At 37.6% G+C, this 25,842-nt stretch overlaps 2 protein-coding genes across 3 annotated transcripts in view; one reads left to right on the top strand and one right to left on the bottom strand.

The window, feature by feature from the left end:
- The window catches only part of lars2 (leucyl-tRNA synthetase 2, mitochondrial), a 135,428-nt gene extending 127,882 nt beyond the window's left edge, over positions 1–7,546 (bottom strand). Inside the window, exons 1-2 of one of the 2 annotated variants that reach the window (XM_056263113.1) lie at positions 7,376–7,546; positions 3,901–4,145 (exon numbers count right to left, since the gene is read on the bottom strand). In XM_056263113.1, coding sequence (XP_056119088.1) covers positions 3,901–4,083 — 183 coding nt within the window. In that variant the 5' untranslated portion in view covers positions 4,084–4,145; positions 7,376–7,546. The remainder of the gene's footprint in view (positions 1–3,900; positions 4,146–7,375) is intronic. The other variant, XM_056263112.1, reaches the window with a different exon arrangement.
- A 16,983-nt stretch (positions 7,547–24,529) lies between these two features.
- Positions 24,530–25,353, top strand: LOC130096572 (transmembrane protein 158). Its single transcript, XM_056263120.1, has one exon. It carries the CDS (start codon positions 24,638–24,640, stop codon positions 25,298–25,300), a length of 663 nt encoding a protein of 220 aa, XP_056119095.1. The 5' UTR covers positions 24,530–24,637; the 3' UTR covers positions 25,301–25,353.
- Positions 25,354–25,842: the final 489 nt, after the last annotated feature.

Below are 25,842 nucleotides of genomic sequence, written 5' to 3'. Positions count from 1 at the left end.
CTTGAGAAACGTTTACTTGTAATTGAATTAATTTAAAAGACAAGGACACAATTTGTTCATTAAAGCACTGTTTAATAAAAAATAAAAGCAATTTTAGCTTTCTAAAGCTAGAGGGTTCTCTCGCTCTCAGTCGTGCGCGCGCTACTGCTCGCTCGCTCTAGATTCCGGGAGATTTGAACTAATTTGCGGTCATCAGGGAGCCGCTATCAATCTGCGGGAGACTCCCGGAACTTCCGGGAGACTTGGGATGTCTGATATTTACACAACTAACACATCAAATCTGCCGCCTTTTCAAACAGTAACATATTTTCCGCTGTCGCAAACCTCAACTGTGCGCATGCGTCGGTGGAACCAGACGATAGGCTTAAATGTTTTCCGGCTTGACTGTTAAAAGCAGACGATTGGCTTTCGAGCGGGAGGGGCGGGGCATGTGCATACAACCGCCATCTTTGGCGTTACGGGTTTTCCCTATATAGTTGTATTAAGGATTGGGGAAGTGGCATGTCTCTATATAAATAGTCTCTGACCGAACCGAACCGAACCGAACCGAGACCTCAAAACCGTGGGACGAACCGAACCGTCAGGTTTGTGTATCGTTACACCCCTAATAAGCAGAGTAACCCATTTCTTATCGATTTGAATGTTTTTTTTTTAAGCATTTCAAGCTTTCTATACGTTCTCAGGTCTGTGAGGCAAGTCATTTATACGCTGAGTTTCGGTTCATTTATGAGACTCTCTCCAGTTCACGCGCGGGCACCTCCGTATCCTATATTCAGTGTTGAGCATGTTACTTAAAAAAAGTAATTAGTTATAGTTACTAGTTACTTCTCACAAATAGTAACTGAGTTCGTAACTGAGTTACATCATTATAAAAGTAACTAATTACCAGAGAAAGTAACTATTGCGTTACTTAAAAAAAAAAAAAAAAAAATCAAATAGGCCTATGTCAAATAATTTGGATGCCCCCAGTATTAAATATGTTAAATTAATGAAATGGACACTTAATAGTGTAGATTAGTGTTCAATGTTTTATAATAATAATTTATTCTATTTTAATGTTGCTGTGGGACAATGTGAGAGACGCCTATTAAATTCAATATATTATTCTAAATATTAGCATTACTATAGTAGAACAATAAAACATTATAGATGGTTTACTTAATATCGCACAGACCCCAACTGGCCAACAAATAAGTTTAAAAATAAATTATGCTTCTTAAGAAATGTACCAAAAATGAATAAATAATAATAAAAAATATACATACTCTTTGTGCATATTAAAATGATAAAACTGTTACACAACTTCACAACTAGTAGACATACTGTAGCCTGAGTATTTTCTTCCTAACAAAAGTAAACAGTTTAACAAGTGCTCTCTCAATATAATACTGAACAATTTACCAAAAAAAAATATAATACTAAAATATAATATTTTGGGGGTTTATTTTTATAACCTATAGCGAACGTCATCATCAGAGGTTATTTAAGCCAAATTCTAGACATGTTTGCCGCACGTGTTTACAACCGGTCAAACAAAGATGTTTTCTGTGAATGTTCCCTGCAGGTTATTTTCGGGTTTATTTTATAACCTAAACAGAACGTTACCTGACGGTAATTTTTTAGATTTTATTTGTATAACCATGTAAATTAATTAACGTTGCAGATATGTGTCATTTATTTATAAACAAACTATATAATGCTCGGACACCCTCGGTCTCTCTTGCGCAACTGTTGAGCGCGCTCTCGGACACACTCGGTCTCTCTCGCGCATTGAGCGCGCTCGCGCCAATCGCTTCGCTTTTGTCCACTCCGGCGCCTCATAAACACACACACACACACACACACACACACCAGAGAAAAAAACTTTGCAGGTCCTATGGCGGAGAGAGAGCCTACTCGGATGAAAGCCGCTTCAGTGAGTTCAATTATAGTAACGCCACATTTTTTTTTGTCAGTAACGGTAACTGCGTTGTAACGGGGGAAACAGTAATTCGTTTGATTACTCGTTACTGAAAAAGATAACGCCGTTAGTAACGCCGTTTATTTATAACGCCGTTATTCCCATCACTGCCTATATTGTCTGCTATATTTCGCTTCTTATTTATTAAATCCAGCCAATTGGTTGATGAAACATTGATTGAAATTAAGATACAATTTTTACAAAACGAAATTCACTTTAAAAAATGGCTTTCTACAAAGCAAAACTTAATTAAGTGGTCAAAATCATGTCTAACTCACTCCAAATGTCTCCTGATATATTGGGCATCTTATGATCCTATCTTACCCATTTCATCCGGTTCCTTTTTCATATAATCAACATAGATGAAATAAAAAAAAAGAACATTATATTATATAAAACAAATATGAAATGTATATTTAAGTTTTTAAGTTATATTTAGCCTAAACTTCAGACCACTCCGCTTTTCTCACTTTTGTGGCCTATGCATGTGTGCGTGCATATGGGGGAGGGGTGCGATTTTCGAATAATAGCCAGCTACAGTCTCTTCGAATATTATTTTTGCTCGAAATGCCCATCCCTTCTAATGAGTAGCATCAAACTACTCCAATTTGTTACTCCAATTAAATTATTTATTTAATTTTTGTCCTGCTCAGACTTGTATTGGACAAAGTTTAAGTTATGACTTCTCTATTTTAGGTGATTAAATGTTTATGTTGTCCTCCAAAGTTTACTATTGGACAATGTTTAATTTAAGCCTGTGGGCTGCATCAGACTGCTCCATTTTGTTTGTATTTATCATTGTCTTATATTAAGTATATTAAGCATCGGTATCGGCCGATCACCATGACAAGAAATCGGCTATCGGTATCGGCTGCAAAAATCCTTATCCGAGCATCCCTAGTTTTATTCAATTGTGCTATACAATTGTGTGGCCTTTCAACTTTCAAACTTTCAACCTCTATAGCACCAGTATATGCAAAAGTTAACGGCCTGACCATTGGTAACCCTCTTAAAATATTTAAGCTAATTTGTTTCGATATATGGGTCAAATAATAATAATAATAATAATAACAATAATAAGTCAAATTACTGTAAGTATTCCATGTGGAAAATGTAGGCTACTTAAACTTGAGTGCTAAAGAAAAAGGTCAATAAGTACGTATAATATAAAAAAATTGACTTTATGACAAGGCGCCTGTGTAGCCTTTTTTTTTTTTAACCTATAATTATAACACACAGGTAGGCATAGTTTTTTTATTTTTTTTTATAAATTGTAAACGGATACTTTGGCTGCCTGTAGCTATGGTTACTCACAGCCGATGTAGCCAGCGCATTTATTTATTAATTTCGAACAGTAAACAGTCAGTTTCACCAGAACTCCTTTACTAGGTGTCCTCTATCACTTTTTAATGGACACCCTGCAGCCAATCAGAATCGAGTATTCACCCAGACCATGGTATAATGACAATCAGCTGTTGTTCTATTATCTTTCCATCTTTCCATATTCCATCTTAAAGGTGCTGTATTTAACTTTTTCCCTCTACTAAAGCATACAAATACCATAATATGTTTAGAGGAAACATGCTAAGTTCACATACTCGTTTCTCTGAAAAGCACTTCTACGGCCAGTTATTTTACTCTGAAATGTGTGTTTCCAGGCTGGAATGTTTGTTATTGTTTTGGTCTGTGAGACTCTAGTTGCCAATTTACCAATTTTCATTGTCCATTGCGCTCGTTCCTGTTGCGTGTCTCAAACTGGCGACCCGTGTGAGCGTCGAGTCTGAGGAGGCGGGAGAAACGACGATCTCCGATATTGTGAATTGGACTGCAGTACCTGTTTCAACCACTAGTTGTCATTCTTACAGACTGCACCTTTAATATCTTTCAATATTACAATCATCTACTGCACATAATCTGCAGTTCATCATGATGGGATGTACCTGGTGTGCCTGATCCCTCTTCCACTGCTCCTGGATGCGGGCGCTCCAGCTCTGCTCCACTCGACGCCGGGTCTCGGCCCTGTAGTCCCGCTCCCACACCCCAGACTCACTGAACAGACCCCGGATCAGCTGGACACGCGACCCCGGCCTCCACGGGAACACGGTGACCCTCCACACAGACATCAGCGGGACCCCGGGACCTTCAGGAGCGCAGGAGGAGAGTGGTCACACTGGGAACTCGGACACTAAAGCGTAAGTTAACACTGTGGCCTGATGATTAATGCAAACACATTCACCATCTCGGTATAAAATGTTCCTTCATTAAAACAGATTGTCATGGCGTTTTGTGCTCAGATGTCTGGTCTGTTAGAGAAACGAATAGACTGGGATATATTGTGGCGTAACTATAGCAACATGCCATACTGTAAGGTGGCAATAAACCTGTCCCCTTGGAAACAAATGTTTTAACACCTACAAAAACTTCTATACTGGTCACATTAAACATAAAAAGAATTCACCAGCACAATCTACACAAACACAATGCGTGTAGGGAGGCACTGTGACATGTTTCAGTACAGAAAGAAGAAAGAGTTACTTTAATTGGTATTTTCTCATGAAAAAGTATTTTTATTATAATTCATTCTAGGTCAAAATGAGTGTCATTTGGGTCCTTTATATAAATCTGAGTCAAAATTGAAATGATAAAGCCTTGTTTTTTATATCATCTTTATGTTTTAAACATTATGTTTGTTCATCTTTATTCTCTTTTAGATTTTAACTGATATTATGCATTAAGAAAAGACACCACAGGTGAATAGGGCAAAAATTGTAACTAATAGAATTTTGTATTACATGTTTAAATATGTTTAAAAAAAAATCCAGAACAGAAATCTCAACATTGGATATGAAGTCAAGTTCAAAGTTCTCGTTTCATTTTGTTGACATATTAGAGTTAATGTTTTTGCAGAGGGGATTTTGGATCACTAAATATTGTTAATAGCCAGAAAAGAAAAATCAACATGTTTTTAAGAATAAAATGCGCACGAATGATGCATGAACAAACCCCTCTGGAAAAACCTTCAGAATAAGTGTAAAGTTTGGTGTGTGTGTGTGTGTGTGTGTATGTGTGTGTGTAAGTGTTACTGAAGTGAAGATTTCTGACTTAGGCTTAGAAAACGGCTTTTAAAGATACGTATTGTAATTGAAATCTATAATTCTATAATAAATCTATAATTAAATCTATAATTCGTAATTCTAAATCTTTAATGTTTTCCCAAATATCAGCACGTTTGCAAATGTGATAATGATTTTAGACAATTTGATAAACGATAAGTTAATAGGCTGTTAGGTGACTTGCATTGTAGACACAATATTGTCTTTTTTTCCTCCATTTTGACAATGAAAATAGTTCCAAACAGTAGAAATCATGCCATTGCACACAGTTTCAGTTTAGTTTTTGAACGAGTCGTTCTAATGAAAGACTTGACGACTCACTCAGTCACTTCTGCTTTGTCCCTGAATGAATCAGACATTTTGAACGAATCGTTTGACTGATTCATTTAATCATTTGTGGCCTTCACCTACTCGCTAAAGTGACAGCTGACTTGATGATAGGGTGACCAGACGTCCAGCCGAAATCTAAGCTGTTGTCCCGAATCCCGAATCCGGCCCTAATTGTCCCGAAAATGATTGAGTAGGCCTATATTGTCTTGAGTCGTCCTGCAGCCCCCGCCGGCTGCAGCATCTTTTTTGTTTCTTTTTTTGAAGTTCAGAAGAAACATGACAATGTATAAAAGGCTCCATTACTTTGTATCTTACGTTATGGCCCCGTAGAAGCCGTTTTTGTAAAACTAGGCTAACGATTGCGTCATAACACGCGACTCTCTGTCGCACAGTAGAGAAACTACCGTATAGACAGGAGGAGAAGCTCGCGGGCACTCGGGGGGACGTGGAGGCATAAAGTCCAGGGAGAAGCCCATAGAGAGTCATAAAGTTGCTCCTGCTCGCTCATGGACAGCTCCTACTCACGCTCTCCGTCTCTGTGAGATTCAAGGGAATGATTCAGATTCCTCTTGGCACAGATACTAGAAGACTTACAGCTGTCAGACAGGTTGCTCATGTCACATCTCCGTCGTCAAGCTCAGTTTGAGCCGGCGCAGTCGCTCAGCCATCAGGAGGAAAGTGCTTCTAATGGGCTTCACTTTTCTCCGTTGAAGTCTATGGAGTCGCTGTGTCCATTTCTTTTACTACCAATGATTTTAACACATGGTTTATGGGATTGACTCTCTTTTGGAGCCTGCCTCTAGCGGCCAGTGGATGAAGTGCAGTTTAAGTCACTTCCGTGTGGGATTCAAGAGAGAGACCGGAAGGTTGCCGCTTGTCCAGACCATAGATATCATATAATAAAGGCTAGATGTCTTACGGCGGAGTCACTTCCGGCATCACCGTTCGGCCATCTTGTCACAGGCAGGCTCTGATGTAAGGTGAGTGATCAGCACGAACACAAATCCTCTTATCTCGCTGAAATCTTGACGGATTTTCAAACGGTTTGGTTTCTTACAAACGTTATTAACATGGCTATAATTCTGAATGCTTGAACATATATGTTATAATTATTCATATGTATGCAGTGTCATAACTACATCTCTGACGTTTATAACAAACCAAACCGTTTGAAAATCGGTAGAAAATTGAGCAAGTTATGGTTATTTAAAAGTACATGCACCATTAAAAAACAATGTTACGAGTGAGCGAGCTGCCTGTGACAAGATGGCCGCCACGTGCGGACGTCCACCTCCATTGGCCAGCAGCGCGGACGAGACATCTAGCCTTTATTATATAATATCTATGGTCCAGACCCCATGAAACAGCATAAACAATTTTTCCTCAACAATTTAAATTGTGTGTGTGTGTAACGTGTATATATATATATATATATATATATGTATTCAAAATAATGATGATTAACCACATTTATAAACGTATGTATACATATAAATATGACATTTAGATAAGTTTTCATATTTCATTCAATCACCCAGTTATCAAACAGCTGCGAATCTGTGTGACGCACATGAGGCTCTTGAAATCATGGCGAGATGTTGAGGACGAGAGTTTCTCTCTGACAGCCGCCCACAGGTTTACACACACACTCTCACACACACACAAACACTCAGGGCCTCGTGTTTGTGGAAGAGAAGTGAAGGAGATGGTCGCGTTGCTATGGTTACTCATCTTCCAATATGGAAGAATCATTGTCATATTGGACTCCAAAGACAACACGATTTTCAGTGAGATAATGAGTGTTAAAAGAGGCACGCCAGCTCAGGTCTAATGCATTTGAATGTGTTATAGCCTTACATTATCCTTAACAAAAGTATCAAGTTTTTCGGTGATAATCCCAGAATTTCTAGTAGCACACGAGGGAGACATTAGCTGTCAAATGTTTATAACTGAAGGATCACGTTCTACTTACACGACAACCGTCGACGAACAACGGGACCTGTCCCGATATATTGCGATCCTTTCCGCGTGGTCTATATTATAAATCCATTCAAAGCTTCATTCTGGTGACGCATAAACAACACACGATACACTGACATTTGACAGATTCACACCGCTACATGGGCGCCGCCATGTTGTTCAAATAGAGCAAACTTTATTTAAATCTCAATGCGCGAGGCAATGGCGCAGTTTACAGAAACACAGTAGAGTTCAGTCATATATTTAAGCCCGTTTCCGTCATAGTTGAGTGAAAAAGTATGATTATGTAAGTCATAATAAAGGAAATTTTCCAAATTAAGACTTAGTATCTAATTATTGAGAGAATTTCTCATAATAATGACTTAAAATAATGAGAAACTTGATGAGGTTTTGAACACACCTCTGTGGTTTTTGTCCATGCAATGGAAGTGAATGGGCACCAAAACGGTTCTTCAAAGTAGGCCTGTCTAGTTTGTGTTACAAAGAAGAATTGGTGTCATTTTGTGGGCACATTGGTTCATTTTGTGGGCACATTGGTGCATTTTGGGGGTTGTCCGGACCGGCAGTGATCTAGTGTGCATCATTGATCATTAAAAAATGTGCCAAGTTCATTTGATTAGAGAATAACCACTGCCACCCTCCACACAAATGACTATTCATATAAATCATAAGACAGATTGTTGACAGTCTATGATCATAAAGAAGTTGTGTAGCCCTATTAAGTTTCTCAATAATAATAATATTATAATTTCTCTTCCTCATGAGCCGCACTCATCGGGATCTAAGCAGTTGCCCGTGTTGATGATTATCGATTCAATTTAATTTTATCTTATGATGTGGTTTTTATAGCAAAGTCTATCGTGAATCTTCCTGAAAGTTAGGGTTTGATCATAATATGTGTCACATTCAACATTTAAATGTACTTGAATGGCATATCATATCAAGATGTCACAGGACAATTTCAAATGAATGTAAAGATATAATTTGAGCTCTTCCCACCAGAGCCTCGCTTTCGATTTCAAAATGGCAGCTGCGTGAAATCAGCGTATAGCTTAGAATTCGCTGTTAGCCTCCGGAGCATCATACATTCATGAATGACGCGTTCTCCATATACCATATGTACAAAGTTTTGAGAAGTTTGGACATTTTGCACACAAGTTATAGATAGGCCTATAAAAGTCATAATGGGTCATACCAGATACACACACGTGTGCAAAGTTATGGTGAAGGTTCAGGAGGAGTTTGATAAAGTAGCCTATATATTTTTTAACGAATTAGAATGGAAGATAAAGTTTTTAAATAATCATACAAATTAGATGTACCATTGTTCAGGCTTAAAGCAAGGATTAAGAAGAAATCTGAACTTTGATTCCGTCACAAACCGTTGCGGAGTTATTAAATAAAACATAAATTTGCTTGTTATAGTGCCACCTTGTGGCTGATTTTCACTAAATTCGGTACACATTCATTTCACAAGGTGTTAACAGATGTTAGTTATAAGAAATTTGTAATAGATTTTCTAACAAAATGTCTTAATTTATAAGACATTTGAAAAAAACAAATTATGAAATTTGTAAGAAAATGTATAATAAAATGTATATTTATATTTATAATGCACTGTTACCGTAGAGTTTCATACATTATCTTGCAGAAACAAACAAACACCCAAACAACAATAATAAAAATGTAGGTATTCAATATCGTAATATATGTCAATATCGTGTGTCAGGCCTTAAAGTGACAGCAGACCTTCTGTTAATCAAACATATCAATGCATTTTACATTATTCAGATACACAAGTAGGCAATCAAATCCCATGAATGCTTAATTAGGAGTTTGTGACAATATGAACACAGGCATCAGTTATCATTGTCAGATATTAATGCATTAATTAATTTAGTTAGGTTTAGCCTTCAGTTATAAAGTCATTTATAAAAAATACTTTTTAATTACTGTTTAATTTATTATTATTAATCATTATTAGTATTATTGGGGTTTTATACAGTATTTTTGCATTGCATTGTTACTATATTATTACTTGTACTGTACAAATATATGATTACACTTTTTGCTGGCTAAAAAAAAACATGCAATCATAGTGCACCAATAACCTGCTTGTTTTTGTACACCAGAAAGCAGTTTTATATGTTATTAATGTTCAAAAACACTAAAGCTCTGTAGCCTTTTGAACTGATTATATATTTATTAAAGTGTTAGTTTCATAGTTTCAGCTCTACAAACATTGAACATAATAGACAGTTTAAAAATAACACACACACCTTATCTCATATCTTATGTCAGTACTTATTGCTGCTTGTGGCTATTTTTTATTTGTGTATTTTTTATTATATCATTGTTGTTACATATTGAATGTTCTGAATCTTTGAAACGGACACTTAAGCATTAACATGAGTGACACAGTTTTCTGTCACGGCTGCCAGGCATGAAAATTCAGTGTTGGATGTTTTTCCCTGTTACCGTAGCAACCCTTTTATCTCTCAATAGCAGATTGTTTACAGCTGAAACATTTAGATTTGTGAAATCGGGAGTGAATCACACACAGGCTCCATTTCACACCAGACGAAACAGAGCATTGAATCCTGTGCTGTAAGGTCACTTCACCCCCGACGGCTCTGTGCTCTCCAAAGAGTCCAACGGTGAAACTACAACTGATGATTAGATTTGTTTTGTTTATAAAGGTTGACCTGTTGTGCCCTTTTTTAAAGTCTTGATTTTGTTTTGGGGCACTACTAGAACAGGTTTTCATGCTTGAATGTTAAAAAAAGCACATTATTTTCCTCATATTCTCCATTGTTGCGGCTCCTCTCTTCCCAGTCTGTCAGTAACGCTCTGTTTCTATGAAGCCCCTCCTTCTGAAAAGCACACTGTGTTCTGATTGGTCGGCTGGATCAGTGTGTTGTGATTGGTCGAGCGCTTCGAGTGTGTTCGGGAAATGTCCCGTCCCTTTCCATAACCGCCAGTTTCAACACGCTACTAACTAATAGTCCAGTCATTTTAAGCCAAAATGGGGTTCAACCAAGAACAAATTGCAACAGAAGCAAACTCAACTGATTTTGTATCCTCAATATGTCCTGAGTAAGGAAAAAAAGCAGAGAAGAATCCCATTAGGGCAAAGTTTTGAAAAAGACCCAAATATAGGCTATTCATACGCCTATTCTTTCTTTTTCTCACGTGAATAGGGTAAAAAATGTAACCTTTAGATATCATCATGAAAGTTACTGAGTTGATTACTTACATCAAGACAAACAAAAAATGTATTACAAGTTTTTTTAAATTGTTTGTTAACATGGGCAAATGGCAGAGCCGGACAGTAACGGAGTACATTTACTTGAGTACAGTACTTAAGTACAATTTTGAGGGATCTGTACTTTACTCGAGTATCATTTTTGGGGAGTACTACTCATGACTTTACTCAAGTACATTTGAGAGGCAAATATTGTACTCTTTACTCCAATACATTTCTATCCATAACCGTGAGTACCCGAGTAAAAAAAAAAAAGTAAAAAAAAAAGAAAAATCTCGGACACCCTCAATTTGTTGTTTCCCTCTCAAACGTGATTGGATTGTGCAGGCGCCACTGATTGGGACAGCCTATCAGCAATCACTTTCAGCTTTCCACCAAAATCAACTCCATGGTTAGATTTTATATTACACATTAATGTAAGCCAAGCATTTGGTTTGATGTTCTTGAGTATGTGGTGTGTTTAACACAGTCAGGTTCAAATGTGGCAGTGGCGTAGCCACGAGGGATTTCTGATTTCTTAAAAAAAAAAACTTTAGGAGGCAAAATATTTTACTGATTGTGTGAATTACACTGCGCAAACCAAAGTAGGCTACTACCCAGCGAATGAAGAAGGGTTGGCGCTCAGTCTCCACAGTACATAAAATATTAATTTTGTTTTATTTTATTTTTCGGGTTTGCATTTATGAGGAAAAAACTATGTTATGGACGTGTTCTCCGTTACGGACGTGAGCGTTCTGAAAGCAGCATAAAAAATGCTTTAAAACTTTCACAGAGACATTAAACAGAAAACACAAAACCTTTCTTTAACCTGAATTTCGTTTTGCATTAATTGTATCTTAATTTTAATCAACGTTTCATCAACCAATTGCCTGGGTTTAATAAATAAGAAGTAAATAGCAGACGATAAATAAGAAATGGAGGCGCCGGCACGTGAACTGGATCTCGTCTCATAAATGAACCGAAACTGAGTGTATAAGGTAGCCTACTTGCCTCTCACAGACATGTCTACTTTTAAACAGAAAAATTCAAAACGAAAGAAAACAGACTACAGACTGTTCTCTGCTTATGTAATCCGTATGAAATGTGCATTTCTCTCTGGCGCGTTCACTACTGAAGATCGCGAGTCAGCATCGTCAACTTCATCTAGCCGACACTGACAAAGAAAACACTTGTTTATTAACAAGTGTTTATTAATAAACAATTAAAAAATCTCCTTGCTATATTTTACATATTCATAATCATTCCTTTTGCCGTTTCTTTGTGACAGCTTTTAGGTGCTTTATTGGCAGCGCCACCCTTACATGTGGTGTGTGTGTGTGTGTGTGTGTGTGTGTGTGTGTGTGTGTGTTGTCCCCGCATTTAAAGATGGGACCCCCCAAAATTTTAATTAAATTAAATAAAGCAACATGGTAAAAAGATGAAAATGACTTGATTTTACTTTCAATTCCTTTTACATTCTCCAAGGTATTAACATTAACATTTTTCATAACTCCATGTAGGACGTTTCTGTGCATAAATGTAAACAGTGTGGCAGTAGATTAGTAATGCAATATTTAGAAAATTTACTCTTGTACTCTTGATACTCAAGTACTTTTAAAAACAAGTACTTCAGTACTTTTACTTAAGTAGACATCTGAATGTAGTACTTTTACTTGTACTTGAGTCAAATTTAGCAAGGGGTATCTGTACTTTTACTCAAGTAACAAAGCTCTGTACTCTGTCCGCCTCTGGCAAATGGTGCATAATCAAATTTGCATAAATAAGACAAAGAATGAATAGGCGTATGAATAGGATATATTTGGGTCTTTTTCTCAACTTTCCCCTAATGGGATTCTTCGGGGCTTTTTTTCCCCTTACTCAGGACATATTGAGGATGCAAAATCAGTTGAGTTTGCTTCTGTTGCAATTTGTTCAACCTTTTTTCATAAAATGACTGGACTATAACTCAACCAGGCCCCGCACCCCTTTATTCTGCTTATGAATTATTTAAATGAGGAATATTGTGACGTATTCGTTCCCGGAAGAAAACTCAAGACTACAATAGAGGCGATTCAGGGGCTGTGTTCGAAATCGCCCCCTACACCCTCATTCACTATTCCCTACAACACTCCACCAATATAGTTCACTTGAGGGAGTGAAGGAAAACGAGTGAGTGAATTCACCGGAAGCGCTGCAGCTTTTGCACAGTTTGTGACGTTTAATAATCATTTGAAACTTCAAACTGGCAGCTCCAGTAGTATGGACAGATTTATCTCTCTGTCATTGAAACTATATAATAATATTGTTGAATATTAAATTAAATGGTAACCACTATTACTACTACACATGGTTAGAAGTAGCCCATACAAAAAATAATAATGTAGTGAAGTTTGTGTTAGCAAACATCAGTGATTACAATACCGCCATACTGTTATACAATAACTTAATATAGAAGCAACATGCACAGATAGATGTGATTAGATCCTCAGTGTTATGAAGATCTGTTGAACTGGAAATTATAATTAGGCTATGTGAAATGCCCATTTCCCTGATCCTATTTCCTCGCTGCGGTGTCCTCGAGGGTCCTGGGCATCAGTGTGACGTTCCCTCTGATGAATGATGTCCCCTCGGTGCCTCGGGCTCGTCCAAATCTCACACGAAATCTTCCTCCCTCATTTCCTTCACTTTCCTCTTCTATTTCTCCTGTTTAGCCGCGCGTGCTTGTAGTGACAGATCACTATTTTATTATCTCGATCTCATGAGAAAATGTATGTTGTGTGATTTGTCCTATTTTTAGAAAAAAGCCAGCATTAAGGACGGTGCTAAACATAGCCTAACCGTCGGGCGTAAGAATAGGCTAATTCATCCAATTCGTCAATAGCTACATGCGAGTGTGTCGTCTTTTGATAAGGTTCGGGTTGTATTGAAGATATTTCATTTTGGATCAAATGTAGAGTCTCATTAGTTGACAACCATAAACATTCACCTCACTATATTCTGGAATATTGGTTATTTTTTCTGTGTATAAAACACACATATGCTGGCTATTCATATATGTAAATATCCAGACATTATGATGAATCTGTTGTTGTGGGAAAAACTCATTAAGAATAGCAGTCATAGTATCAGTCATTTACCATGTTTAAAGCTTATGGCACACGCGAAATAATCTCTGAGTTTCCCACTAGTAAATATGATTTGATAGGGCGTTGTAGCTACAATTTCCAACTGAAACTCTTTTAAGTTTAGCAGCATAAGTTAGCATTTGTGTAAACAGAATAGAGCGCTGAAGTTTATGATTCTCAAACATTTTGTTCAAGATTACTGGATTGTGAAGCCTAAAAACAACCGTAAACGAACTACACCACAGTCACATGACTTCAACGTCACTTACCGTTAGGTTTCGACAACTCTTTCGGTCTTTATTTAAAAACATTTTCCATGAAAGCTATTATAAACACAACTGTGAAAGAGGCTGTGAAATCGACTAAGTAGAGGAGATTACCTGTTCTACTGATGATGTTTAATATCTGTAGTCACATTTAGACACTTGTCAGCAGCAACCGCCTTTTTCAAGACAAGTAAAAGCTTTTAATAAATCTTGATATTTAATTGAGGATTAAAGCATAAAAAGTTCTGATCGGTGTGTTAAAAATGCGTTAAAGGTTAGTTCACCCAAAAAAAAAGACAATTATTAAAGGTGCATTGCGCAACTTTTCATGTTAAAAATACCTGTTTTTCTATCCTATACATGCTTAAAGAACTGCCTGATGGGCTGAATGAGCCCTTCTCTGCGCACTGAGATTGCCTCTATAATCCTGTACAGTATTGTGTATTTGTGTATTCGCCGGCGCCGCCATTCTCCGCATCAGTGAAGACAACTCGTGCGTCAAAGGTAGAAGATGGATTCAAAGAGACCGGCTTGTAGTCCATTCCAAACCCCAACGCAAACTCCACGTAAAGTAAAGAAAAGAAAAATGTTGTCTAGTGCCACCAAAAGGTCCAAATTGGAGTCAGACAGGCGTCGGAGTAAGACGAGAGTCAACCTCGGGAAGGCATTCAACAAATGGAGAGATCTCCAGTCTGCTCTTGGTCTCAAACGGGATCCTCAGTTGGCTTTTTTCTTGATAAAACGGTAAGATATAGCCCAGTCTCTAATGTTTGATAGGGCCAATCTATGTATGACAACAAATGACGATGCGTAAAATGTGTAATGCTTTAGCGTAAGCTAGATACATGTACAATCAGAATTGGTTTTACTACCATTGTTAGTGAACAGTTTCATAAACTAGGAATTGTGTTCGGAAGAATAGTACAACATGAAACATAAAACATATCCAATAAAAGATGCGTGTGGTCCATGAGCGTGCACAACTCTGGTTGCAGTTTCGCTTGTCGCCAGAGGGGGCGTAGTTCTGCAAAAACTCAGAGACTTGCATTTTGCACCTTTAATTAGAGATCATAAAACGAATCCATATGAATTGGTTTAGTGGGTGAATGGTTTAGTCCAAATTTTCTGAAGAGACTCGATCGCCTTATTCAATTTAGTCTTTTATTCACATGTAAACATTGATCCGTGAACACAAGCCGAACCTGCTTGACATGGGAATGGGAATAAACCCCTCAATTCATGGATTAGTTTTACGATCTCTTTATATAATTTTTTAAGCGTCAAAGTGGTAGTTGCGTAGCTGTCAATGGAGTGACAGAAATCTCTCAGACTTTATCAAAAATATTTTCATTTGTGTTTCGAAGATGAACGAAGGTCTTACGGGTTTGGAAAGACAAGAGGATGAGTAAATGATGACAGCATTTTCATTTTGTTGGGTGAACAAAAGAGGAACGAAATACAATCATACTAGTTTTATGTCATTTGAAACTGCTGAGTGGGGAAGGTACATGAATATTAATTGGCATTATTAAATGTAGTGGAGTAAAAAGTACAATATTGTGCTTTGTAATGTAGTGAATTAAAAGTTTCCCAAAATAAAAATACTCTCATAAAGAAAAAATACTTAAAAAATGTACTTAACCCCTTAACTGTCATCCCCCTTTTTGAGAATGGACATTAAAATGCTCTATTTAAACTTGTAATTCAAGAATGCTTTGGAATATAAACCTACGTTTTTTAAAAAGAAAACACTCAGCAGATTATTGCTGAAGTGAAAGCACTTCAAAAAATTAAAGTATGAAAAAGTTATGGAAGTTTAAGTTTACAATAATTCAAATATACTGTACTTAATATGTTTTTATATATATAAAATGTATATTTTATAAAATATTTTTTACTATAAAATTACTATAAAATCAAAGCCATATATCTAACCAAGTTGTGTTCCAAATTTGAAGTTGATATCACAAAAATTTAAGCTCCCATGAGATTTTGTTTAGGTGTAATACCCAAAATAGCCACCGGGTGACATACATTCCATTGAATTTAATTGTGTGCATTCTGCCATAACAAATTAATAAATTTCTTTCCAAATATCACAAAATATGGAACCTTGAGACTCAGACCTGCTGAGCATTACCTTTATAATAGCTATTTTACGCAGCTCTCTGGAATACTTGATTATGAATGGTCATTGTTTTTTGCTTAAAGGTGCAGTGTGTATTTTTTAGCGACATCTAGCGGTTCGGTTGCGAGTTTACATTAAGGACTCACTGCTCACCCCTCCCTTTCGAAGAAGCTACGGTGGCTAAAACGGGACAAACATATCGTTGTCTGAGTCAGCAGAGAATAGCCAGAATGAGCCAAGTTTCTGTACCACAGTCCATTATAAACCACATCATGGATAAAGTTTACAAAGCCATAGTCAGGTGAGGATCAAGGGTCTTAATATATAATATAATAATAGTAATCAGCTGATTGTCTCACAAACTTAACCAGCACATTTCTCCCCACATAGCAAACCCATAATACAGCGAGGGAGAAGAACCACATGAAACTATGCAACTATATATTTTTTCTAACAGGGTAGTAAAAGTTTAGCTGGCTAATATGAGCTGTTACTGTGGCTGAGCTGGTTAAAGAGTAAAGCCTTGTTTAAACTCGACGCGTCCGCATGAGCCCAAAGGTGCGCGCGGCAGAAATGACGTGATTGTAACAGCGCGCGCGCCTCCGCATCCCCTAGACACCACTTACTACACACAATAGGCTTTTTTTCTCTGATTTTGAAAACTCTTCGCGATCGAGTTAAAATGCTTCCAAGATCGATTTGTCGATCGCGATCGACGGGTTGGTGATTCCTGTAACGTTACTGTTTTACATCAAGAGTACTAATCAGCTGTCTCACGAACGTAACCAGCACATTTATCCCCACATAGCAAAGCCATAACACAGCGAGGGAGAAGAACTAAGTTACATGAAACAATCCAACTATATTTACACCACTGACAAGGGAAAAGTCACTACTCACGGTGTCTATGGCTTCTACGTTTCTGCTGCTTCTCTTTCAAGGTAGTGACGAAACGCGCTGTGTGTTCGCGTTCGGCTTCGGTAGAAACATGACGTCACAATATGGACCTTCATAGAAGGGGATTCCCGCGGTTATGTAGATATAAATGTCTCATTCTAAGGTAATAAAAGCATTGCGGTTTATTAAGTAAGTTCTTTATACACCACTGAAAACATAGTTATGGATGTCATATTGCATTTCTGTTAATAGATAGCCTACTCAAAATGTTTACACATTGCACCTTTAACAATCACAGATTTTAGAAACAAAGAAAGCTTATTGCAGTGGAAAAGTCAGCAATGCATGCAGCCGAGTCCATATGGAAGGTTAAGGTTACATGATATATCTAATCCAAGCCCTAAGATTTTTAAAAGCATCATCCAACACATCATCTATGTAAGAAGAATTGCGCAAAACATGCCCTGTGCAGAAGAGCTTATGTGTGTTTGTGATGTTTTCCATCCCTGTTCCTGTGGATTATCATGCTGACAGCTCCGTCCCTCCCCTGTGTGCCTCAGGCTCATCTCTCTGCTCTTCCCCCTTCCTGCTTCTCATTCATTAATATCACTAATTAGCGTCCGGATCATTTGGGATTCTCAAGGGAATTGGTCCTGCGCTGCATATTGCGTGTCTCAACCCCTGAGTCTAGCCATTTTATTCAGTCAACACCATCCAGTAAAGGTCAGGAATGTCATTTATTCAGTGTTAAGATCATTTCTCGTGGCCCTTATTAAGGGCAACATGAAATTCCAGTGCGGCAACAATATTCAACAAGAAAAGATGTGGAGCGGGACTTGATTTCGTCAAATTGACAGATTTGTGTAAGCTTGAAAAACAGGAAAAGGAGTTGCATATACCAGAACGGAAGGATTCGTGATGTCAGCCAGAAGAAAAGTTGTTTCTATATTTTAATAAAAGATTAAAACAACCACTTTTTTTATTTTATTTAACATGCACCGAAATAATCAAGCACAATAAAACCAAGAATGTCGCTGAAGTAAATTTGACTCTGTGGTGCTTTCCGGACTATGTAGTTTGATGTTAACTTTTTGTTAAAAAAAATACAAAATAGTAACATCTCACTTCACTTTATTCACTATTATTCACTTTAACACATTCTGAGTCAAAATCAAAACCTGTTGAAAACATTCTAAAAGTAAACAGCTAAATAACTTTTTATGATTAATTATGAATATTTGGAGCAGGTAATTGGATTAACTTGATGTAGCTAAATTAAAGCTGCAATCCGTAACTTTTTTGGGTTAAAAATTATCCAAAATAAATTGAGCTAATACATAACCAGCCAGTGTTCAAAACTCTCTGCTTGCCGTAGTTTGATTCACAACGGTAAGCTTGTAATAATGTTTTTAACTCCAGTGGTACTGGTGGATTTCCGCGGGAGATTCGAGCATGTCTTTGTGTCATTACGTCACATCTACACAAACATCTGTACACACACATCTGTACACACACATCTGCACACACACATCTGCACACACACACATCTGTACACACACATCTGCACACACACATCTGTACACACACATCTGCACACACATCTGCACACACACACATCTGCACACACACACACATCTACACACACACATCTGTACATACACATCTGTACACACACATCTGTACACACACACATCTGCACACATACATCTGTACACACACATCTGTACACACACACATCTGCACACACACATCTGCACACACACATCTGCACACACACATCTGTACACACACATCTGCACACACACATCTGTACACACACATCTGCACACACATACACATCTGTACACACACATCTGTACACACACACATCTGTACACACACATCTGTACACATAAAGAAGAGTCTCGGCTAGTAGGCTATGAGTGTGAGGATGCTGGAGGTGGAGATTTATAGCCTTTTCTCACAGCACTTGATATAATTAAACTTATTAATTTGATGGCGGATCCAGAAAAGTTCTTCCCTCGACGGACTGAGCGGAAGAAATGAACCGGAGAAGATTTTCGAATGAAAGAAGGCGGAGCCTCTGAGCCACACCCACATATTACATCATCACCACGGGCCACTGCTAGATTTGAGGTGTTTACCAAGGGGGTAATCCATCAGCCGGAAGTTGAAGCTGCCTCCGGGGGCCGCCATTGTAGCTGGCTATCACCTGCTGTTAGCATCCCATTGACTCCCATTCATTTTGGCGTCACTTTGACAGCGAATAACTTTACATCTGAGGCGTCCAAAGACTCCATTTGTCCATTAATTATTTGTAAAGAAACACGACAATGTATAAAAGGCTCCATTACTTTGTATCTTACGTTATGGCCCCGTAGAAGCCATTCTTGTAAAAATAGGCTAACGATTGCGTCATAACCACGGGACGCTCTGTCGCACAGTAGAGAAATTACCGTATAGACAGAAGTAGAAGCTCGTAGGCAATCGCTTACTGTCTATGAGGCAATCGGGTGGACATGGAGGCATAAAGTCAAGGGAGAAGCCCATAGATAGAGAGTTCATAAAAGCAACGGGACAAAATATTTCAACAACAGATTTGTTTCAGATTTCAATTCAGATTTGTCCCGGCACAGCTACTAGAAGGTCAGAACGGTTGCTCACGTGACAACTACGTCGTCAAGCTCAGTTTGAGCCGGCGCAGTGCGCTTGGCTATCAGGAAGTGAGTGCCCATGTTGGGCTTCAACTCTCTCCGTTGAAATCAACGGGGTCGCTGTGTCCATTTCTTTTACTGTCTATGGTGTTTACCAGCCGGAGTGACTTTTAGGAAAGGTTCACTTTGGCAAGCTGTTTGAAAATACAGCTGATAATTCCAAATTAACTTAGTTTTGGCCTGATTTTGTTCTAAATGAGACACGGTGATGGAAAAAATATGAGATAGGAGGGGGAGAAAATGCATTCGAGTTCAATCACAAAAGTTTTGCCTTCCCCTGAGAAATTTTGCGTTCACTCGCTAAACTTTTGCCTTCACAAAATTTTTTTTTTTGTTTGAGCCAATGCAAAGATAGAAAACTATCGCGTGAGCATGTGAAAGCCTGTATGTTTTTATTTTTGTAAAGGTCCCTTTACGGGCTCCGTACTAAGTTTCATGAAAGAACGCAAACATTTTTTTTCATTTCGTCTCATACTTTTCCATCACCATGTCCCTTTAGGGGCTCCATATTAATGACGTCACACCAGTTTGTTCTTTGATTTCGCTTAAAGTTTATTGGAGCCTTAACACTACACTGTAAAAAATAAAACCGTAATTTTTACGGTAAAAAAACGGCAGCTGTGGTTGCCAGAACTTTACCGTCAAAAATACGGTAGCAACGTTATTGGTTTTACAGACTTAACTTAAAATTTACAGTAATAAACCGTATTTCATTATCTGATAAAATGTTAATTTACCAACCTATTGAAGTATTGATATCTGTTTTGTACCACTGTAATACACTGACAACCAACAATCATCACAGCACAACATGAATCAAAGCTCATCATAGGCATTCTTCCACAAGAAGATTAATACTTTATAAAGAAGCTGCACAGTGTCATTCACACAAACATTAAACACCATCATGGTAACACACATGAAATTATAAAAATGCAATAAACATTAATTTAACAACATTAAATGTAACATAAAACCCTAATGTACATAACTGGTTAGAAAAAAAAAACAAGAAAACTATGAGGAAACAGTTATTTCAACAAAAATACATAAAATGTGAAGTGTCACGCAGGGAATTGTGGGAATGTCAATTTACGGTTTTTCACTGTATATTATACTATGAGTTGTTCTATTTCACTTTAAAAAAACTGTAAATTTAACGCTATTTTACAGTAAAATTACATTAAATGTACCGTTAGATCTATCACAGTTATTTACCGTATGTAGTATGGAAACTTTCTGTTAACGAATTAACAGTTTTGCACTGTAGCATTTTTACAGTCTTTTACCGTTAAAATCACGATTATTTTTTGTTAATTTCCTCATTTCAGTGTTTGAGATCTGTGCCACAGACACCAGACTCTACACGGTGACAGAGGTTTTCTGGTGTCTGTGTGTTGACGGGACAGTGGAACAATCTGTCTTTAGCGGCGTGAAGGAAATGCAAGACCTGGAATCAATGAAACATCTAGAGCCTAATCTAAACAGGAACTTGAACCGGCGGGGGGAAAACAAGACAATTGACAGCAGCCGATACCTAATTACAGTGTAAATGTGTGTTTTCTTTTTTTTCTTCAGAAAGTGGGGTTCTTCAAAAAGCCAATAGGCAACTCAGAATCTCTCTCTCTTTCCTGATTTTAAAAAGAAATATTCTGAATCTTTCATACATTCTGCTTTGACAAAGGAGGCTTTTATCTCGGTCCCATTAGCATTTTTGGCACCGGAGCAATTTACATTTTTATAGCATAATTAATGAACAAGAAAGTCATTTACATTTTCCTCTGTTCACTGCCACATTGTGTGGAGCATATTTTTTATTTCCGTGACCAGTATTTGGGAATTTGGAGGGTGTGAAGGAAAGGGATCGGCAAGGTGAGAGGACGTTCTGCTTTAAAATCCAGCATGAGTTCATCTTTCAGCTGCAACTGGAGGTAATGTGTCCATCACATCAGCACATCAAGCACTAATCGAGCCATTTAAACATCCCGAAAGAAAACTATACTCATGCGTTTTTCATATAAAAGCATTTAGCCTTTATATTTGTCATCTTGCAAAGACAACACGTTGTACAATTCCTATTAATGTAACAATATCATTCAAATATTCTTTACTTCAGAATCTGATGATAAGCATATCGTAAAGAAGTTCATTGTAAAGTGAATGAATCAGTGCTGAGCTTCACGTGACTCATGCATCACGTGACAGGTCTATATGAATATTTGGTGAGATGTTCCCTCAGGATGAGTCTGTCTGAAGCAGGCGTCACATGATGCGAAACAAGTGTTAATTTAATACAATACAAACATTCATTCAAAGGTTTATGTTGGTAAAACTTCAGTACTCAGTCTGAACTTGTTTTTCAGCAGTCTTATTAAAATTAATTTCGATATTTTTGTATTGTAAAAGACAAAAACAATAAAGCTGAAACCCTTGAACACTTAGTCTGATATTTTTTGATATTTGTATTGATTTAAAAAAAAAGAATAACTATTAACAAACTTCTGTTTGAAATTATGATATAACTAACAGACCATTTTGTTTTCATGAAAACCATCAAACAAGAAATGATAGAGGACCCCTGTAGACATGCAAATAAATCATATGATTACACCAAATTACATTTTTAAAGTCATTTAATCAAAACATGAAAACATTATCAAACATAAAAAAACACATTTTTGTCCCTGACCCAAATATTAGGGAAATTGGAGCCAGTCACCATACTTTTTTATTCCAATTAATATATTTTAGCAGCACATATTAAAGTCTATTTAACACAACAAAAAGCTATTGAACATTTCTGCCAGTTCATAGTTACGGGTCATTTAACGCACGCTGACCTTTTGTGACCCCTCTTTGTGTCATATGTCAGACAATTCACCGTTGAAAGTCACTATTTTCAGCAACAATTAAACAATAAACCAAATATGTAATACAAATGTAAAGGATACCATTGTTTTTGCAGAGAAATATTTAAAAATATGAATTTACAACACGTGGCAACTTGCAACACAGTTCAGCCTATTTTATCTGAATGTATTTAAGTGTGCGTTTATTGTGTTTAATAAAAACTGATCACTCAACCGATATTACAAAAATAAGTTGATAAAAGATAAGATAAGAATCAGTTGCTGTTGGAAACCAACATGCAAAATACTCTGAGATGTACTATCATTGATGGGTCCTTTATGAACTTTTAACATCTAACTTTCAATTCCCTAAAAGGTTCTTTATAAAATGTTCTTCACACTAAGAACAAAATGGTTCTTTTAAAAGAAAGATTATTTGGGGAACCAAAATCCATGGCATCTCTGTAAAAAGTTCCCCTTTGGGTTTTTTTCTGTCATACATATATATATATACACTACCGTTCAAAAGTTTGGGGTCGGTATGATTTTAAATACTTTTAAAAGAATTCTCTTCTGCTAACCATGGCTGCGCTTATTTGATTAAAAATACAACAAAAATCAGTTATAGTATTAAATATTATTCCAGTGTAAATCAGCTGTTTTCTGTGTGAATATATAGTAAAGTGTAATTTATTCCTGTGATCAAAGCTGAATTTTCAGCATCACCAGTGTCAGTGTCTTCAGTGTCAAATGATCCTTCACAAATCAGTATAATATGAGGATTTGATGCTCAAGAAACATTTATTATTATTATCAATGTTGAAACAGTTGTTGGTCTGTACAGTTTTTTTTTTTTTTTGGATTCTTTGATGAATAGGAAGTTCAAAAGACTTTTGTAACATTATAAATGTCTTTACTGTCACTTTCGATCAAATTAATTATTCCTTGATAAATAAAAGTATTGATTTCTTTCCTCCAAAAAATAAAAATAAAATTCTCACTGACCCCAAACTTTTGAACGGTAGTGTATATATATATTTTTTCCTTAATTTATTGGAATGGTACAGAGCTTGGTAAAGGTGCTGTGCAGACACACACACACACACACACACACACATTCTGAAATAAATAGTCACACTTTTACTGTTTGCAGTCAAAAATGAGCGCATTGGAAATGAATGGGAGACAAATTTCATCTAGTGGAAGCGTTTGGTATTGCGCACAAACAAAATCTGAAAGCTCATTTTTTGAGATATCAACCTCAAATTTGAAACACAACTTGTTTAGATTTATGGCTTTGATTTTCTCACAGCTTTAGAGTAAAACTAACTAAATAAAAACACAATTAAATAAAAATGTAAAATTGCATTTTCGTGTATTTTTCATTACAAAAATGTACAATTTTATAACTTTTTTAAAGTTCCCCTTTTAAAAAAAATATTTTTTCGCTTCAGAAATAATCTGCCAAGTGTTGTCTTTAAAAAGAGACCAAACTTCAGTCTGCTCCAAAGCATTCAAGATTTATGACAGTTTAAGTTGGAAATGGTCCATGCTCAGAAAGTGAATAAATGGATTTTAACCTTTAACTTAGTACCATAAAATCCCCTAGAAATACAAAATATTAAATAAAATAAAAAACATTGTCGAACTACAATCATTTCAGTGAAATCTGTAATTTTTGACTGACACGCAAACAGTACCAGAGGGTTAAAGAGTGTCAATCTTCAGTGTGTGAAATGATCTTTCTGAACCCACGTGATCGCCTACTGTCATCTGAAGTGCACAAGTTGTCTCTGCTGTGATGTGGAGCCTCCTACCCCTGTAGACGAGCAGAAGCAAGCAGTGAGGTGAAGGAGCAGAACTCACTGTCACTGACGCGCAACCGTGCGCTCGGTCACTGCGCTCTCCGGAAGCGCACAGGACACACGCGTAACTGATGGAGCGCATACATGACGGACTGCTCGGCAACCACCACGGAATAAAGAGCGAGTGCGAGACCACCATGCGCCTGGAGGAACCGCGCGGTCTGCCATGCTGAGCATCTCCATCACTCTCCTGCTGGCTCTAAGCGCTCCCGGCCGCTGCGCACACAGCTGGAGCGACGAGGACCTCCTGCTGCCGCCCGTCAACTCCTCCGGGAGGTTCGTGGCCAGTCTGGAAGTGGATGTGGGCTACTCGAAGAGATCCGTGGAGGAGCCCGAAGCCTCCTCGACGTGTAACGTGAGCGTGGAGAGACTCCCCACCAAACTCATGGCGCGCTGGGACAGCAACTTCGGCTTCCAGTGCGACGTGCTCATGTACACCACCAACAACCACGGCAAGGCGTTCTTCTCCGCCGCCTTCAACCGCGCGATCTCGCCGGTGTACATCGAGCACCTGGGCATCACGGGCGGCCAGCAGGAGTTCCGACTCTGCGTGGGATGCGGGCTGTCCCGGTACCGGAGATTCAGACGGGGCAGGTCCGAGGGTCCGCAGACGGGCGACTCCGTGCATTTCTGCTGCGTGGATTTCGCTTTGGACGACCTGAAGGGGGATCGAAGCTGGAGGCTCAACCGCAAACCCATCGAATCCACTCTGGTGGCTTGTTTCATGACTTTAGTCATCATTATATGGAGCGTCGCTGCCCTCATATGGCCAGTTCCTATAATCGCGGGATTCCTGCCCAATGGAATGGAGCAGAGAAGGCCGAGGTAATAGAATAGAAATTAGCACCTTAATCTACAAGAAAGGAGTTCCTAAATTAGTTGACTTGCCAAACATCTTATGCTTAGTGGCAAAACATACATTTGCTTAAACTCTCGTGTTTGAAATGGCTAACATCTCCTGGATGGACTGAGATATTTTACTACTATTTGCCTTTTTAAATTGATTGTAATAGAAATGCATTGTATGTCATATTCAGATGTCATTTCAAATGTTTGTAATGTTTTTAACTTAAGATTGCTGACTGATGTCAAGTGTTTATAGCGTTGGAATTAAAATATGGAGTGTGTCTCAGGAAAAAACAAAACAACACAAAGCTCTTTACAATGTGTGTAAATGCATTTTACGACTGTAGTTAGTCGGTAGATTACTACAAAAACACAGATACACTTAAAAATAGAGTTTCTTTATTGGCGTTGATGGTCCCATGAAGAACCTTTAACATCCAATCTTGGATAGTAAACAAATATTCTATATAGATTATTATAATGTTCTTCACACTGAGAAAAACTGAAAGTTTCTTTTGAGGAACC

The sequence above is a fragment of the Rhinichthys klamathensis genome, unplaced genomic scaffold, assembly GCF_029890125.1.
Source record: "Rhinichthys klamathensis goyatoka isolate OS25496 unplaced genomic scaffold, OSU_Roscu_1.1 h1tg000198l_1, whole genome shotgun sequence".
Classification (NCBI taxonomy): Eukaryota; Metazoa; Chordata; class Actinopteri; order Cypriniformes; family Leuciscidae; genus Rhinichthys; species Rhinichthys klamathensis.
This window is presented reverse-complemented; position numbering and strand designations above follow the sequence as displayed.

Excerpts from the sequence above, each read along its gene's own strand:
- LOC130096572 (XM_056263120.1), top strand. The coding sequence starts at position 24,638 with ATGCTGAGCATCTCCATCACTCTCCTGCTGGCTCTAAGCGCTCCCGGC.